Consider the following 13,989-nt stretch of genomic DNA (forward strand, 5'->3'; position numbering starts at 1 on the left):
AGAGCTGAGGAGTGGAGTCTCAATATTTTCTTTTTGAATGAAGAAGCAGGGATCTCTGGGGGTTTCCCCAGCCCGCCCTCAGGCTTTCTCCACCTGTTAAAGGGGTGGGGCGGGGGCCAGAGGGTCACTAAGGCTAATCAGAATGGCAAAAAGTGTGGAAAATTAACCATTAGTTTTAATGGAAAGCTCTAGGTTTCTCACACTGATCTTTTAAAAATAAAATACACGGAAAGTAGACAAAAATCACGTCCACAGCCCACCACCATCATTGCAGAGCTTGCTGGAGCAGAAGCGGGGAGACGCCTGGGAGCGGCGAGGTAACAGCAGAGAACTGGGGTGCTGGGCGCCCCCCCCCAGTGGCTGCTGGAGGCCTGAGGCCCCCCCCATGAGCACCTGGACCAGGAATGAGGAGGGGCTGACTGCTCTCACAGGGTGTGTGCATCTGGGAGGATGGCTGAAGCCCATGGGCCCCTCCCCCCAAAACCCCCTGCTTGGGAAATCATGGGGGGAGGACGTTTTGCCATGTGGAGAGGGAGTGCTTATTCCCAAAGGCAGGGGATGGGGACAGCTCGAAGAGACGCGCCCCCCCAAATGGCGGCTCATGCTTGGGCCGGGCCCATGGGGTTAACAGCCAGGGTCCGGCTTAGGAAGGAGCCGGCCGGCCCAGCCCCCGGGCAGCGGAGGCTCTGGAGGAGGCCTTCCTAGCAGAAGCCCCCCCCCCCCGCTGGGACGCTTGGACAGAGAGCAGCGACAGACAGCAGGCACCCTCCTCCCTCTGGCACGATGCTACTATGGATGCGCCTCTGAACCCGTGAAGGGCGGCGAGAGCCTTAAAAACAAAACAAAAAAGACGTTTCTCAACACCAGGGGGGGAGTGGAGACGCCCTCGGAGAAAGCAGCCTCTGTCCCGGGGACGCGGGTCCAGTTGCTGGGCCCGCTCTGGGGGCCGGGGAACCCAGGGCCCGGAGACAGACAGCAAGCCCATCGTCCCAGGCACACGAGTCTCTGGAGCCGGGAGCGGCGGGTTTGAACCTTGGCAGACAATTGGCTTATGAGCAGAGGGGGGGCCGGGGGGGCCCCGAGGGAACAAGTGAGCGAGGTGAGCGAGGAGCGCGGCAGGACTTCCGGCAGGGTTAGAAGATGAGGCTCACGCTCTCTGGACGCCAGAGCCACGACCGGCCGTGGCTTCTCGGCCTACAGGAGTGGTGGGGCTGTCCAACAGTGCTAGCTGAGCTGCTCGTACCCTGGCTTCTGTCTATACAAGCAGTAGTGCTGCACGATGAAAATGATGTCAAAGACGATGGAGAACATGCCGAGGCCGAACTTGGTGGGGTCTCCAAAGATCAGGGTCCACTCATCTGCAAAGACGCAAGACAAGACACATGAGCCTCAGAGCAGCCTTCCTCGGGATGGGCCTGGAGCTCCCCGGGACATGGATGTGGTCTAACCTGGGACTTGGATATGGTCTAATCTGGGCCATGGTCTAACCTGGGTCATGGGCTGGTCTGGGACAATGTTTAACCTAGGACATGATTTGGCCTGGGACACAGGCTAACCTAGAACATGGTCTAGCCCAGAACACAATCTGGCCCATGGGGTCCTTCCAGGCCTCACATAACATAGAATGAGCAGTTCATCTCATGTGGGCACAGGAGGCAGAGGATTCTGGGAGATGAGGGGTCACGGGGCATGAAGTGAGCCTCAAAAGAGCAGGGGGTGTTCGGGAGCCAAAAGCCGGGCCTCCTGTGCCAGGGTCTGCCAGTCCCCAGCAGAATTAGGACAGCAGAGACAAGGTTGCACCTGGGGTCCCAGATGGGATGTGAAGAGAGGAGGGGGCCCTAGAGCCCTAACAGCCACTAACAGCAGCTGCTCTAGGCCACGCCTTATGCCCAAGTCTCTGGATGCCTTTCTGGGTTCCTAAGCCTCCCTTGGGGCTGGGGGACAAGGGTTCTTTGCGGTAAGGGGGCGTCTCCGAGGGGGTTGCCGTTGACCCTGCGGTCCAAGGGGACCGGATGGTTGGAGGGAAAGGATTCCCCGAGATGTGCCCGTCAAGTGTGTGACGAAGCCAGATGGGCCCTCATCACCGCTGGGGGCTGGACACTGGGGGGAAGGGCATGGGGGAGTGGGGCAGTCCCATGATTCCCCAGGACAGGAGACTCCGGGCTGCCATCCCCAGTGCCCAGAGAGTCCCCCCTGTGAGGCGGGGGCGGGGGAGAGCCGGGCACAGGGCCCCGAGGACTGCCTCGTCACACCGTGACTGTGCCGGCCCCAGGATCGTGCCCTCGTTTCTTCCGTGCGTTCTGTCCCAGGGGTTGGGGCCCCGCCCCTGGTGTCACTGTGCCCAGAGCGCTGGGCCCGAGTTCAGACACTTCCTACTGGCGAGTTCCTGAAATGCTTCCTTCCTCAGTCTCCTCGTCCGTAAAGCCGGGACGGAATACCAGCACCCGCTCCCAGGCCCGTCATTCTTGTTGCCTTCCCAAAGGCTGGTGGGGGTCCCTGGCAGCTCCAGGGGCACCAGGGCGTGAGTCCGAATCCCCCGCCTCTGCCACGGGCATCAGCCCCAGCTCAGGTACTTGGCGGAGTTCCTCGGCCCCTCAGCCCCACTCCAGGGAGAACAGGGGGCATTTGTGCCCAGGGCCCGGCACACAGGGAGGGCACGTGCCGCGTCCTCCACCTTCCCAGGGCCTTCTGCGATCCCGCGAGAAGGCCCCTTCCCCAGAGGCCGGGGCGCACCTCCGAGGCCACGTTTGTGTCGCTCCCTGCTGATGTGCAGCGGCCTTGGGGACAGGCGGGGGGCATGTGGATATACTGGAACTCAGAACTCATAAATAGTGAGACCGCCTTCACGTTTACCCACCTGAGCCCTGGTGCCCAGGGTGGGAGCGCGCGGGCCTCTGCCACTCACCGTTGTTGTATGACTGGAAGAACATCTGCAGGAGGCTGAAGAAGCCTCCCGTGAAGTCCAGGAGCACGTTGCCGATGCTCCAGCCCTCCGTGCTCTTCCGGCGGAAGTTCAGGCACGCCTGGGATGGACAGAGGGCATGGGGCGGGGGCTGAGACGGCCCCACAGCATCCAACCCCCACAGAGGGTCTTCACCGAGGCCGAGGGGCCTTTCGCTCCCCCCGGGGCCCATCCCCCGCCCCCGCCTTGGGACCGTCTCTACCTGCGGGAAGTATTTGATCAGGGTGATGGCGAGCTTGATGTAGGAGAAGCAGAAGAGGAACTGCAGCCAGGTGATGGCCCCGCCGAGGGCCACACACATCATGACCAGGGCGAAGAGCCAGGACAGCACCAGGAAGGCCACCGAAGCCCTGGACACTCTCTGGTTGCCTCTCTGGAGGGAGGAAGGGGGCGCCGCTGAGCGGGGACGCCGCCGGGCCCCACAGGCTCAGAGCCAACAGACGGAGGGGCCCCGACGAAGGCCTGCCGGAAGGCCCTGGGGGGCCAAAGCCCATCCTTCCTCTAAGCCTTCTCCGCCCCAGAGGCCAAAGAGCTGGTGCTGCCAGGGGGGAGCTCCCTGCCACCCACCGGCTCCCCGAGGGAGGGTTTCGCCAGCCCGTCTGTGCCCACGGAGGGTCCTCTGCCCGCCTGGCGGCAATGCGGGACACCAGCCTCGGGCCATTCCGGGGACACCCACCTCGTACAGGAAACACTGCACGATGACCACCAGTGTGAGGGCCACTGCGTGGAGGCTGAAGAAGACGTCGTTGCTGTCCACGGGGTTAATGCCGGCGGGGTATTGGTGAAGAAACTGCTCCTGAGGGGCCCAAGCAGAGTCACCGTGAGCTGGAGGGCCGTGTGGGCCGATGCTGGGGACTGGGGATGGGCAGGCCGGGGTCAGAGGGAATCCAGCCTCACCTTGATGTAGGGCACCCAAAAGAGACCGATGTTAAACACAGCGTACGCGATGAAGCCGGTGAGGTTGAGGGCGATGAAGTCAAAGCTGAGGCCGACCACGCTACGGGACAAGGAGCCCGGAGCCCGCTTTCAGAGCTCGGGGCCCGCCAGAGACACGTGGAGCGTCTCCCCCGGGGCTTCTGCTGGCCGCCCCTTCCTTAGAAGGCCCCCAGTGGGGACAGGCAAGCATGGGGAGACCGAACTCCGGATCAGAACCAGTGGTGGAACGGAGGTCAGACGCGGAAGGGGCCAAACTGTGCCGTGGGTGAGGGCGACCCGGTCACTGGTGAGAGGCAGCCCCTTCCCACTCCCGGAGGCCGGGGTCCTTCTCTGAGCCCCCCTGAGGTTCGGGGATCACTCCTGGCGACATGGCCGCAGGGGTGCGTGGGGGGGGACTGCGTGCACCCGGGGCCCAAAGGAGGGAGGGGGGGTGGAGCCCTGGCCCAGGCATGTCTGTCTGAGGAGCCCCACACTAAGGGCTCTCCCGCCCACATTCTCCCCGCCCTGCCTGCCCGGCTGAGGAGGACGGGGCCCGACCTCCAGCGGCCGCCGGCCTGGCCAGCAGAGCCAAGCTTCTGGGCGCCAGCAGGGAGAGTGGCCCCGACCGGCCCACGGGGGCTGCTGCCTCCCGGGCAGGGTCTCTGGGGGGAGGGGGCAGCTCTCCCCGGAGCCCCCGGACCTTTACCTTTTGCGTTTCCAGTTCTCAAACACCTGAGGGTAGAAGGAGACGGACCAGGCCAAGAAGTAGATCCAGCCGATGACCTGGTTGAGCCACTCCAGCGCTTGGCTGCGGAACACCAAGAAGTGGACCAGGGCGCTGCAAAGGGTAGGGGCGGGGTCAGGGCGGCTCCCCGGCGGCCAGGCTCCGCCCTCGCCGGCTAGGCTCCGCCCCACTCACCTGGTCTGGTTGGAGCCATTGAGGCGGAGAAGGAGAGTCACCTGGCCCACGTCCAGCCCCCTCACGGAAAAACACGTGGCTTTCTGCCCCTCCGGCACCGGGACCTGTGAGGGGGCACAGGGACCTGCCCATGCGGCCTCCGCCCGCCCCGTTCCCAGGGGACCCCCCCCAACGTCCGCGAGGCGCTTACTTCGTCAGGGAACTCGAGCACGCTTTTGTTCTGGTTCTTCGAAGCGTAGACGACGTCCAAGGTCACGGCTGAGGGCACGTCCAGTGCAGCCCTGCGGAGAACCAGGACAGGGAGTCGGGGAGCGCCCTCCCCTGGGGGCGGAGGGTTCCAGGTGGTCTTTGGAGGGAAGGAAGGGGGAAGGGGGGGAGGGAGGGAAGGGGAGAGGAAGAGGAAGGTGAAAGGGGGAAAGCAGGGATGGGAGGGAAGGAGAGGAGGAGAGGGAGGAGGAAGGAAGAGGGGAGAGAAGAGGGAGGTAGAGAAGGGAAGAAAGGGAAAGCGGAGAGGGGAGGAAGAAAAGCGGGAAGGGAGGGGAAGGTGGGAGCAGGAGGGGAAGGATAGAGGAGAGGGAGGGAGGGGGAGAGAGGAGGGGAGGGAAGCTTAGGGTTGGCAAGGATGAAACCCCAAAGCCTTCAGCCAGGAGGCAAGCTCCCACCAGGGGGCGGGCTCTCCGAGGTGGGGGCGAGGCGGCAGACAGGTGGGGGGGAGGGGGCAGAAGGACCTCACCCGGCAGTCCTGGGGGCCCCGGCGCACTCACCCCAGGGTGAAGGTCACGTTTTTGCAGCTCCCGTTTTCCAGTTTCACCACGCGAGGGGCAGAGAGATTCCCAGAAGCACCTGATGGCAGCAGATAAGCAGAGCTTCCTCTCAGAAGCCTGCCCACTCCTCAGGGGGCATGGGGGGGAGGGGAAGGGGGCCGGAGCAAGGCCAGCCGCCAGCTTCCCTCCTGGCCCCCAAGGGCCCAGGGGGGCATGGACCCTCCGCTCCGCTGCCCGGGGCCGTGACCATGTGATCAGCGGGGGGGGGGGGGGGGCTTCCCTAGCCCCCAGAGGCCAGACCAGGCGTCCCCCCCAGTCCCGCCCCCGGGCCCTGCTCGCCTCCGCCCCAACATTTTGGGGCGCTGCTGCTTCCACTCCCGGGGAGCGCCCCCTCTCTGGCTGGCTCCCCTGCCCGTTCTCTGGGTCAGGGCTCCCTGGGGGCGGCCCTGCCCTCCCTGCCAAGACCTTCATCAGCTCTGCAGCCTCCCCCCTTCCTCCACCGCCAGCCCTGGACATCCCGCAGCCTGGAGGTCCCTGGAGGGGGCGGGGCAGTGTGGAGGGCTCCGCCGGGCAGAGCCTCCTGGAGCCTGGCCTCGGGGATGCTGAGGGGCTCGGAGTGAGGGGTCCCCGCGGGCCTCCCCCCACTCACCGCACACTTCCCGCAGCTCCGACACCAGGAGGAGCCACCACCAGGACCACGACCACCTGGGCATGTTCGAGCCTTGGGGGGAGGGGGTTTAAGGAGTCAGGGGTGGGGGCTTTCAACAGATCCCCCTCCCCCACCCCAAGCTCCGAGACCTTCTCCCAGGCCTCTCCCAGAGCCCCCTCCCTCGTGCGGAGGGACCCCGTACAAGGCTGTCCCCCCAGACACACTCTTTCCTCACGAGGGGGCGTGTTTACACTTGAAATCCCCCTCCTCCTTCAGGGGCGCCCAGGACCGTAACCTCCAGCCGCTTCCCTGTGGGGGCGCCCAGAGCTGGTACCCCCAGACCCCGCTCCCGGCCTTAGGGCTCCAAGGGGAGCGGGCGGGATCGGGGCCGCCCGGCGGGGAGCGCACAGCGGGAGCCGGGCTCGCACGGACGCCGGCCCGGCCTCCGCCCCCGCCAGGCTGGAGCTCCGGCGCCGGGACTCGCGGGGCCCCCCGGGAAGGGCGGGAGACGCTGCCCGGCTCACTCACCGCCGGCGAGGAAGCAGGAGAGGAAGCGGGGCCGGGGCGGCGCAGGGAAGTGTTGCTCGGCCGCCCCGCGGCTACTTGGGGCCGCCCGGGTGTGGCGTCATGGCACGCCCCGAGACCGCCGACCAATAGGCGGAGAGAGCAGTTCGGCGCCCCGCCCCGCGCCGTCCCGCCCCCCAGGAGCGGTCTGCGCCTGCGTCCCTCGCCCTCCGGTCTGCGCCTGCGCTTGCGCGGGCTTATCCGCCGTTTGGAACCATGGCGGCTGCCGGCGGCGACGCCCCAGCTGGCTACGTGTTGGGCCTAGACCTGGGCACCACGTCCGTGAAGGCGGTGCTACTGGAGGCCGGGCCGCATCCAGAGCCCCCGATGCCCGCGGCCAGCGCCAGCCAGGCCACGGGAGCCGACGTGGTCCCGAGCGGGGGGGCCGGGCCCGAGGTGAGCACCTGCCCCTCCCCCTCGGCTCCTGGGCGGGGCCTGGGTGCCCTTTGGACCCCCCGGGGGGAGGAGCTGGGGGCGGGGCCTGGAAACCTGGGCTCCCTGGGGCTGGGGGCCTCCCTCTCTGGCCTCCCAATCCCGGCCCAGCCCGGGCTTCGAGGCTGATGGGCCGCGTCCTGGGGGTGGCGGGCAAAGGCCCAGGCCTGGTGCCTGGGCTGTCACTTCCCTCCCCCTCCGACCCAAGGGGAGGGCCAGCTCCAGCTTGTCTGCCGCTGCCCACCCCGGGGGCTTGTGGGAGACCCCCTCCGGAATGAGTCCGGGCCGCTGCTGCCGAGGGACCCTGGAGGGAGACCCCCCCCCAATCAGGCGCGAGCTCCGCCCCCAGCACGGCCTCTGACCAACCGCCCCAGAGCGAGGCTGAAGAGGTGTAGATTTTGGAGAACCCAGTGAGATGAGAGTCTTGGGGGTCAGGAAGTTAGACGCGGCCTAGGGGCAGGTTTGGCTCCCCTGCCCCTCCCCCCCATTTGGGGCAAGGGCAGGAGTTCTGGGGCCCCTTGGGATCCTCTTTGAAGGAACGAACAGCCCGGAAAGCCTGCACTGATGGAGGAGGTTTATTTGGGGACCAGAAGCATGAAGTCTGGTTAAAGAAACAGCTAAGGAGAGGGGGGCGCCAGAAGCAGGGGCCCAGCGGGCAGAGGCCCTTGGTGCCAGGCTGCCATGCTCAGGACCTCTGCCAAGACAGGGTTCTATTTGTTTTTGTTTTTATTAATTTTATAATTATAATTATAACATTTTTTGACAGTACATGTGCCTGGGTGATTTTTTTTTTTTTACAACATTATCCCTTGTTCTCCCTCCTGTTCCCCTCCCCCAGAGGGAGTCCCATACATGTTACATGTGTTCCAGTATATCCTAGATGCGATATATCTGGGCAGAACCGAAGTTCTTGTTGCACAGGAAGGACCGGATTCAGAAGTAAAAATGACCTGGGAAGAAAAACCAAAGTGCAAACACTTTACACTCACTTCCCAGCGTTCCTTGTCTGGGTGTGGCTGCTTCTGCCCATCACTGATCTGACTTAGATCTTCTCTGTGTGGAAAACATCCACTTCCCTCAGCTCCCGGCCTGATACTGTATCCAGGCTGAAATGTACACAGATCTCCTGGGGCCAACGGTTTTAGCTCCTCCTCCTTTACCGGGAGAGGTTTGGCCCAAGGGCCGGGACAGAGTCCCAGGTTGGCTCAGGCCCCGGGGGCTGGGAGGGCTCCATCTCCTGTGGGAATTCCAAGGGTGCTTTTTCCCTGGATTTGTGAATCAAAGGCCCAGGAGGGGCTGAGGACCCAGAAGGAATAAATGAATCTGAAAGGAATCATTTGTGCTGCTAATTAAAGGGACCACTACTGGCTTCAAAGTCTCCTGGTCCTGGCCCCAGGGGAAGGGGCTTCCATCCCCCACTGGATGCTGCAGGGCCCTGATTGGGCTCAGGGGCTTTAAGCGGGGCTCCCCCCCCCCAGGAAGAGCAGATGCCCTTTGGGTGGACCCCGAGCCCCCGCTTGAGGAGCCACTGGGTCCCAAAGAACCAGAGGAGGCCACGGTCCCAGTTGGAGCACAACCCAGACGTGAGCAGAATCCATGCCAGGAAGAGGAGGAGCCGGATCAGGGGGCCTGGAGGAAGGAACGGGGCCCTGGGCACTGCCCACCCCAGGCTCGGTTCTCGGCTTTGTCCGCCACCAGCCTCTGGGGGTGTTACTGGCTTCCCTTCTGCTGCTGGGGCTTCTCCCCAGAGCATGCAGTAGGCACTTACTCTATGCACAGCTCTCCTTCACACACACTGGAAACAGGCTCAGGCGGAGTCCTGTTGGAGGCGAGAGCGGGGGTGCACACGTGGGGGGGTCCTCTGGGGCTCTGAGGACCCACGCTGAGCCCCTCGTGTCCCCAGGGCCGGGAGCAGGACGTGTGCAGGATCCTGGGGGCTCTGAACAAGTGTCTCGGGGCTCTGCCGGCGTGGCAGCTGCGGAGGGTCCGCTGCATCGGCGTGGCAGGACAGATGCATGGGGTTATGTTTTGGAACTGCAGCCACGGTAACCAGCCACGAGCCCCACAGACAGGGTCCCCGTGTCAGGGAGGGGGCCACGGCTCAGGCTGGAGGTCCAGGTCCAGTTTCGGGGGCAGGGCTGCCCTGGTTCCCTCTTCTTCATCCCTCCCTGGGCCGAGGCCACAGCCCAGGAGCTCCAGTGTGGGGCCGGCGTCTCTGTGCATGGGGGGGCTTCCCTTCCTCTTGGTGTCACGCTTGGGCCGGAGGCCGTCCCCACTTTCCCCAAGCTCCCCGCCTTTTTCTGTTCCCTTGCTGCTGAGCCCAGCCTCTGGCCGCTTCAGGGCATCAAGCTCATGCTGTCCCCCACCTGCCCTGTCCCAGGTGCCCCCTTTTGGGGGTGGAGGAATTGGCTGAGACCCCCGCTCACACCTGAGGCCTGTCGTGGGGCCCCGGGAAGAGGGGTCGGGGAGGATGTGGCTCACGTGTCCGGGCCATGGCTCGTTTCAGCTTGCACTTGGGCGGAGAGGGGCCCCCACAGCGTCTTTGAGCCGCAGCACGTCAGCCACCTGGTCACCTGGCAGGATGGGCGCTGCACCAGCGGCTTCCTGGCGTCCCTCCCGCGGCCCGAGTCCCACCTGAGTGTGGCAACGGGATTCGGCTGCGCCACCATCTACTGGCTGTCGCGCCACAGGTGGGCCCTCGGCTCCTGGGGAGGGCCTCTTCTTGGGGGGCCACATCAGATGGGCTTTCCCAGGCCCTAGTGTCTGGTTTGGGGAGGACTTTGCTGCTTTCCTTTCACCTGCGGAGGAGCTGGGTCTGGCGGGAACTCAAGGCGGGAGGGCCTCTGTGTGCCCGGCCGTGCCTGGGGGAAGGCCCCAACCAGGGGGCATTAGCCCAGCTCTGACAAGGGGGCGTTAGCTCGGACACAATGGCCCTGCCACCCCTGGGGGAAGGCCCCGATCGCGGGCGCTCACTCCGGTTCAGAACTGAGGACGGCCAAACGGGTGACGGCAGTGTCTGCCCACAGCCCTGAGTTCCTGGTGCCATTCAGCGCGGCAGGCACCATCCAGGACTATGTGGTGGCCATGCTGTGCGGCCTGCAGAGACCCCTCATGTCCGAGCACAACGCCGCCAGCTGGGGATACTTCAACACCGAACGCCGAAGCTGGAACGCCCGCGTGTGAGTCTGCCTCCGAGGGTCCCGGACACCCCCTGCCCCCCACCCTGCCGGTGGTCCAGCCCAGACTGTGGGGGAGGGGCGGGCCCAGTTCTGTCCGCCGGCTTTAGGGAGGTCTGCTTTGCAGTTTGGAGGAGTCCGGCTTTCCCACCCACCTGCTCCCAGACGTGGCCGAGGCCGGCGCCATCGCGGGGACGACCACCCACGAGTGGTTTGGCGTCCCCCAAGGAACCAAGGTTGGCGTGGCCCTGGGGGACCTCCAGTGTTCCGTGTTCTCCTGCATGTCGCGGAGCACAGACGCAGGTGAGAGCGGGCGGCGTCTGCCCTTCAGCTGGACCGGGCCGGCCTTGTTCCTTCAGAACCAGGCAGTTCCAGGAAAAGGCCAGCGAGAGCCGCAGGGCGCCGCGATCACGTGAGCGTTGGAAGGGGCATGACCCGCCCCTCGCCAGCCTCACGGGGGAGCTGCGCTCACGGCTGGGCAGCTCGAGGGGATGCCTGGGAGCCCCGCCCTTGCCCTTGCCCCCCTGGCCACGGGGCCGGCCCTGACGCCCGCTTCTCTGGCTGCCCAGTCCTCAACGTCAGCACCTCCGTCCAGCTGGCGGCCTCCATGCCGCCCGGGTTTAAGCCTGCGGAACTCCCAGAGCCCTCGGCCCCAGTGGCTTACTTCCCCTACTTCGGCCGGACCTACTTGGGCGTCGCCGCGTCCCTCAACGGCGGCAACGTGCTGGCCACCTTCGTCACTATGCTGGCCCAGTGGATGGCGGACCTGGGTGAGTCGACTCCAGGGCAGGCAATCGTGAAGGAAAGGGGGCCGCGGGGGCCGGCCTCACCCCTTTCCCAAGCGGCAGCGACAGGCAGTGGCCCAAGCCCCCGGCAGCCCCCTGGGTGCTTGTGGGAGTTGCTGGTCCCCGTGCCCGCTGCTGGTGCGCTCCAAGGCCTCTGCGGTGGGTGGTGCCCGTCCAATCTGACTGCCATTGCTGGAGCCCAGCTTGAGCTCCAGCCCCCCAGGACTTCCAGGAGAGACCCCAGAGGGGACATGGAGACACTGCTCCCACTTGGGTTTTGTTCGCAACGTCCCGCCCGTGGGCCCAACTTTGGTTCAAGGGTCTCAGGAAGCTGCGGAGCTAGTCAGTGCCGGACTGGGCCGGCCTCATTCCTTCCTTTAAACCTGCTTGGGGGCCCAGCCCCATGACGCCTGGAGATGGCTCCACTGGTTATCGGCCTGGGTGGGAGGGAGAAGCGGGCATCATGGGCAGGCCTGTGCCCGCAGGAGGTGCTGTGGGGGGGGGACTCCCTGGCACAGGGTGTGGTGCAGGGTGAGCCTTTCTCAGCACCAAATCCCCCCCTCCCTCCCCGGACTGAGCAAAAGGCTCTGCGATTCCCTTGGCAGGAGCGGACGTCGCGGAGAGCCTGATCTATTCACAGATGATCCAGGCGGCCCTGGTCCAGAAGGACACCCAGCTCACCATCAGCCCAACGCTCCTGGGAGAGAGACACCTTCCAGACGCGCTGGCGTCCGTGGGCGGCATCTCCCCCTCCGCCCTGTCCCTCGGGCACGTGAGCAGGGCACTGTGCCGCGGCGTCGTCCGGAACGTCCACGCCATGCTCCCGTCTCAGCGGCTGAAGGAGTGGGGCGTCCAGAGGCTGGTGGGCAGCGGCAGCGCCCTGGCCAGGAATGAGGTGCTGAGGCAGGAGGTGGAGAGGGCCTTCCCCCTGCCCGTCTCGTACGGCCAGGACGTGGACGCCGCGGCCGGGGCCGCCCTGGTGATGCTGCGGGAGAGCGCGGGAGGGAGCCAGCTGGCGCGGCCCGCGGCCCCGCTCCTCCCAGTCGTTCGTGACGGTATTCCTGACCTCCGCATCCGATTAAGTCCCAAAGGGGCCCCAGATGGCCTTGCAGTAGTAGTGGGGGAGAGGGAGACCCCGAGTTCTGCCTCCACAGCCAGTGTCAAAGGGCCACCCGGTCAGCCCGGCCGCTCCTTGGGAGCCCCGCTTTTTAGTAATTCCCTCGCAGGCGAGGAGAGGCTGGACACGGCTGTCACGGTTTCTTCCGTGATCTTGAGCTTCACCTTCCGTTTTGGAAAAGTCCCAGAGGGGGCCGCTGCCGGGTGTGGCACGCTCAGGGGGTGAGGTGCACCTCAGGAACCCCTGAGTTTGAGCTGCTGACAGTAGAGCTGGCCCGGGTTCGGGAGGGAGGCTCGACCCCCTGTGGAAAAGTGAACCCGGGCTCCAAGCCCAGAAGACTCCTGCCGGGCCGGGCCCGAGCCACGTACCCCACGTGCAGCAGGCCCAGTGGGGTGACTGGCCACAGCTGTCAGCCCTGAGGTCCTCGGGGTTGGGGGTGTCCCCAGTGACCCCAGCCCCCGCATTCACTTGGCCCTTTTCGGGGATGGTCGTTCTCTGGCCAGGTGCCCCTGTGGACGCCCGCTGTTCTTCTTTGCAGACTGACCTGATGAAATCAACCACAAAGATCCGAATCTTCGAATAACTTCAATCTTCAACTAGATTAATTTGGGGGTGGGCCGCCGGACGGCTGGTCCGCTGCAGGATGGCCTGAAGGCCACGAGCCTGGGCATCGGGCCGTGTGAGCAAGAGCTGGAGCGAGGGGGGCTCGGGGCCCAAGAGGAGACTTGGGGGGTCTGCTCAGTGTCGGCAGGACCTCGAAGCTGTGGAGGAGGGCCTGCTCCGGCTGGGCTGAGAGGGCGGCAGCGCGGCGGTCTGGACTCCCTCGCCCGCTGGCCGCTCCGGATCTGAGTCTTGGGGACCAATGCCTTGGGTGGGACGGAGCCATCTGAGGCTGAGGGTGGAAGCCAGCGGGCCCTGGGGGGGGGATGATAATTGTCAAGTGATGTTTGTGCTGATTAAAGGGGCGAGGCTCCGGACACTCCCCAGGGGTGGCTTTCATTTCACGGTTTGCCATTGGGCGGCACTGGCCGCTCCTTCCCAGTAGGGCCCTCTTCCTGGCTCGAGGACCCCCCTCACTGAGCAGTGCCCATCCCCCATTGGAAGACCCCCGTATACCTCTCTGAGGAGGATCGCCAGGATGTGGGGAAACCGCTCCAAGCCCCTGAGGGCCGTGATCCCTCCTCCGGCCAGGGGTCCCAGGCACTTTTGTCTCCCCAAGTCTGCCTTTGAGAGTCCTTCAGGTCTTTGACAGCTGGGCCTGAGTCCCCCTCCCCCACCTCATGCAGTGCCCTCGGAGGGGTGCCTCTTGCTGCCCTGGGAGCCTCCAGGGCCTGGCCCACCCCGAGCTCTGAGCTCAGCCGTGTCCCAAACGCCAGCCCCCCCTCGGCTCGGCTTGGTGCCGGCCGCATTCCCTGCTCCTCACCATCGAGCTACGGAGCGGAGGGTTTGGGGGGGGCCGCTCCCTGGAAGCACCGGGGGGGCCTTCCCCCCGGCCCTCAGACCAGACCAGGCGCCCTTCCTTGTTCCCCGCCCCGGCTGCTGTAGGAAAAGCCCCCAGAACTTGGGGCCATTTCAAGAACTTTCCTGCCCTGGGCCCTGAGCACAGGGGCTGCTCTGGGGATGTCCAAGGTCCTGAAAACGCCAACTTGTGGATAAAATAGCAGCGCCCCCCCCCCATCCACTGGCCTGACTCCCCCCCCCCCCTC

At 65.5% G+C, this 13,989-nt stretch overlaps 2 protein-coding genes across 5 annotated transcripts; one reads left to right on the plus strand and one right to left on the minus strand.

Moving 5' to 3' along the window:
* Positions 1-157: 157 nt before the first annotated feature.
* On the minus strand, positions 158-6,833 carry CTNS (cystinosin, lysosomal cystine transporter). Of its 3 annotated transcripts, none has more exons than XM_074297743.1 (12): positions 6,738-6,833; positions 6,210-6,281; positions 5,561-5,639; positions 4,987-5,077; positions 4,797-4,900; positions 4,584-4,715; positions 3,860-3,959; positions 3,639-3,758; positions 3,165-3,335; positions 2,906-3,023; positions 1,244-1,358; positions 158-829 (listed from the first exon to the last, which is right to left on the minus strand). In XM_074297743.1, exons 2-12 carry the CDS (start codon positions 6,271-6,273, stop codon positions 790-792), a joined length of 1,134 nt encoding a protein of 377 aa, XP_074153844.1. In that variant the 5' UTR covers positions 6,274-6,281; positions 6,738-6,833; the 3' UTR covers positions 158-789. The 3 variants fall into 3 exon arrangements, with proteins under 3 accessions (XP_074153844.1, XP_074153845.1, XP_074153846.1); XM_074297744.1 differs by lacking the exon at positions 6,738-6,833 and adding an exon at positions 6,434-6,585; XM_074297745.1 differs by having other exon boundaries at positions 158-1,358.
* A 12-nt stretch (positions 6,834-6,845) lies between these two features.
* Positions 6,846-13,259, plus strand: SHPK (sedoheptulokinase). 2 transcript variants are annotated; one of them, XM_074297741.1, is made up of 8 exons: positions 6,846-7,169; positions 9,109-9,250; positions 9,712-9,895; positions 10,232-10,384; positions 10,509-10,684; positions 10,951-11,151; positions 11,772-12,504; positions 12,822-13,259. In XM_074297741.1, the coding sequence occupies exons 1-8, from the start codon at positions 6,990-6,992 to the stop codon at positions 12,829-12,831; spliced, it is 1,779 nt and encodes a 592-aa protein (XP_074153842.1). In that variant the 5' UTR covers positions 6,846-6,989; the 3' UTR covers positions 12,832-13,259. The 2 variants fall into 2 exon arrangements, with proteins under 2 accessions (XP_074153842.1, XP_074153843.1); XM_074297742.1 differs by having other exon boundaries at positions 11,772-12,221.
* The last annotated feature ends 730 nt before the right edge of the window (positions 13,260-13,989 follow it).

The sequence above is a fragment of the Sminthopsis crassicaudata genome, chromosome 3 (genome assembly GCF_048593235.1).
Source record: "Sminthopsis crassicaudata isolate SCR6 chromosome 3, ASM4859323v1, whole genome shotgun sequence".
NCBI classification, from domain to species: Eukaryota; Metazoa; Chordata; class Mammalia; order Dasyuromorphia; family Dasyuridae; genus Sminthopsis; species Sminthopsis crassicaudata.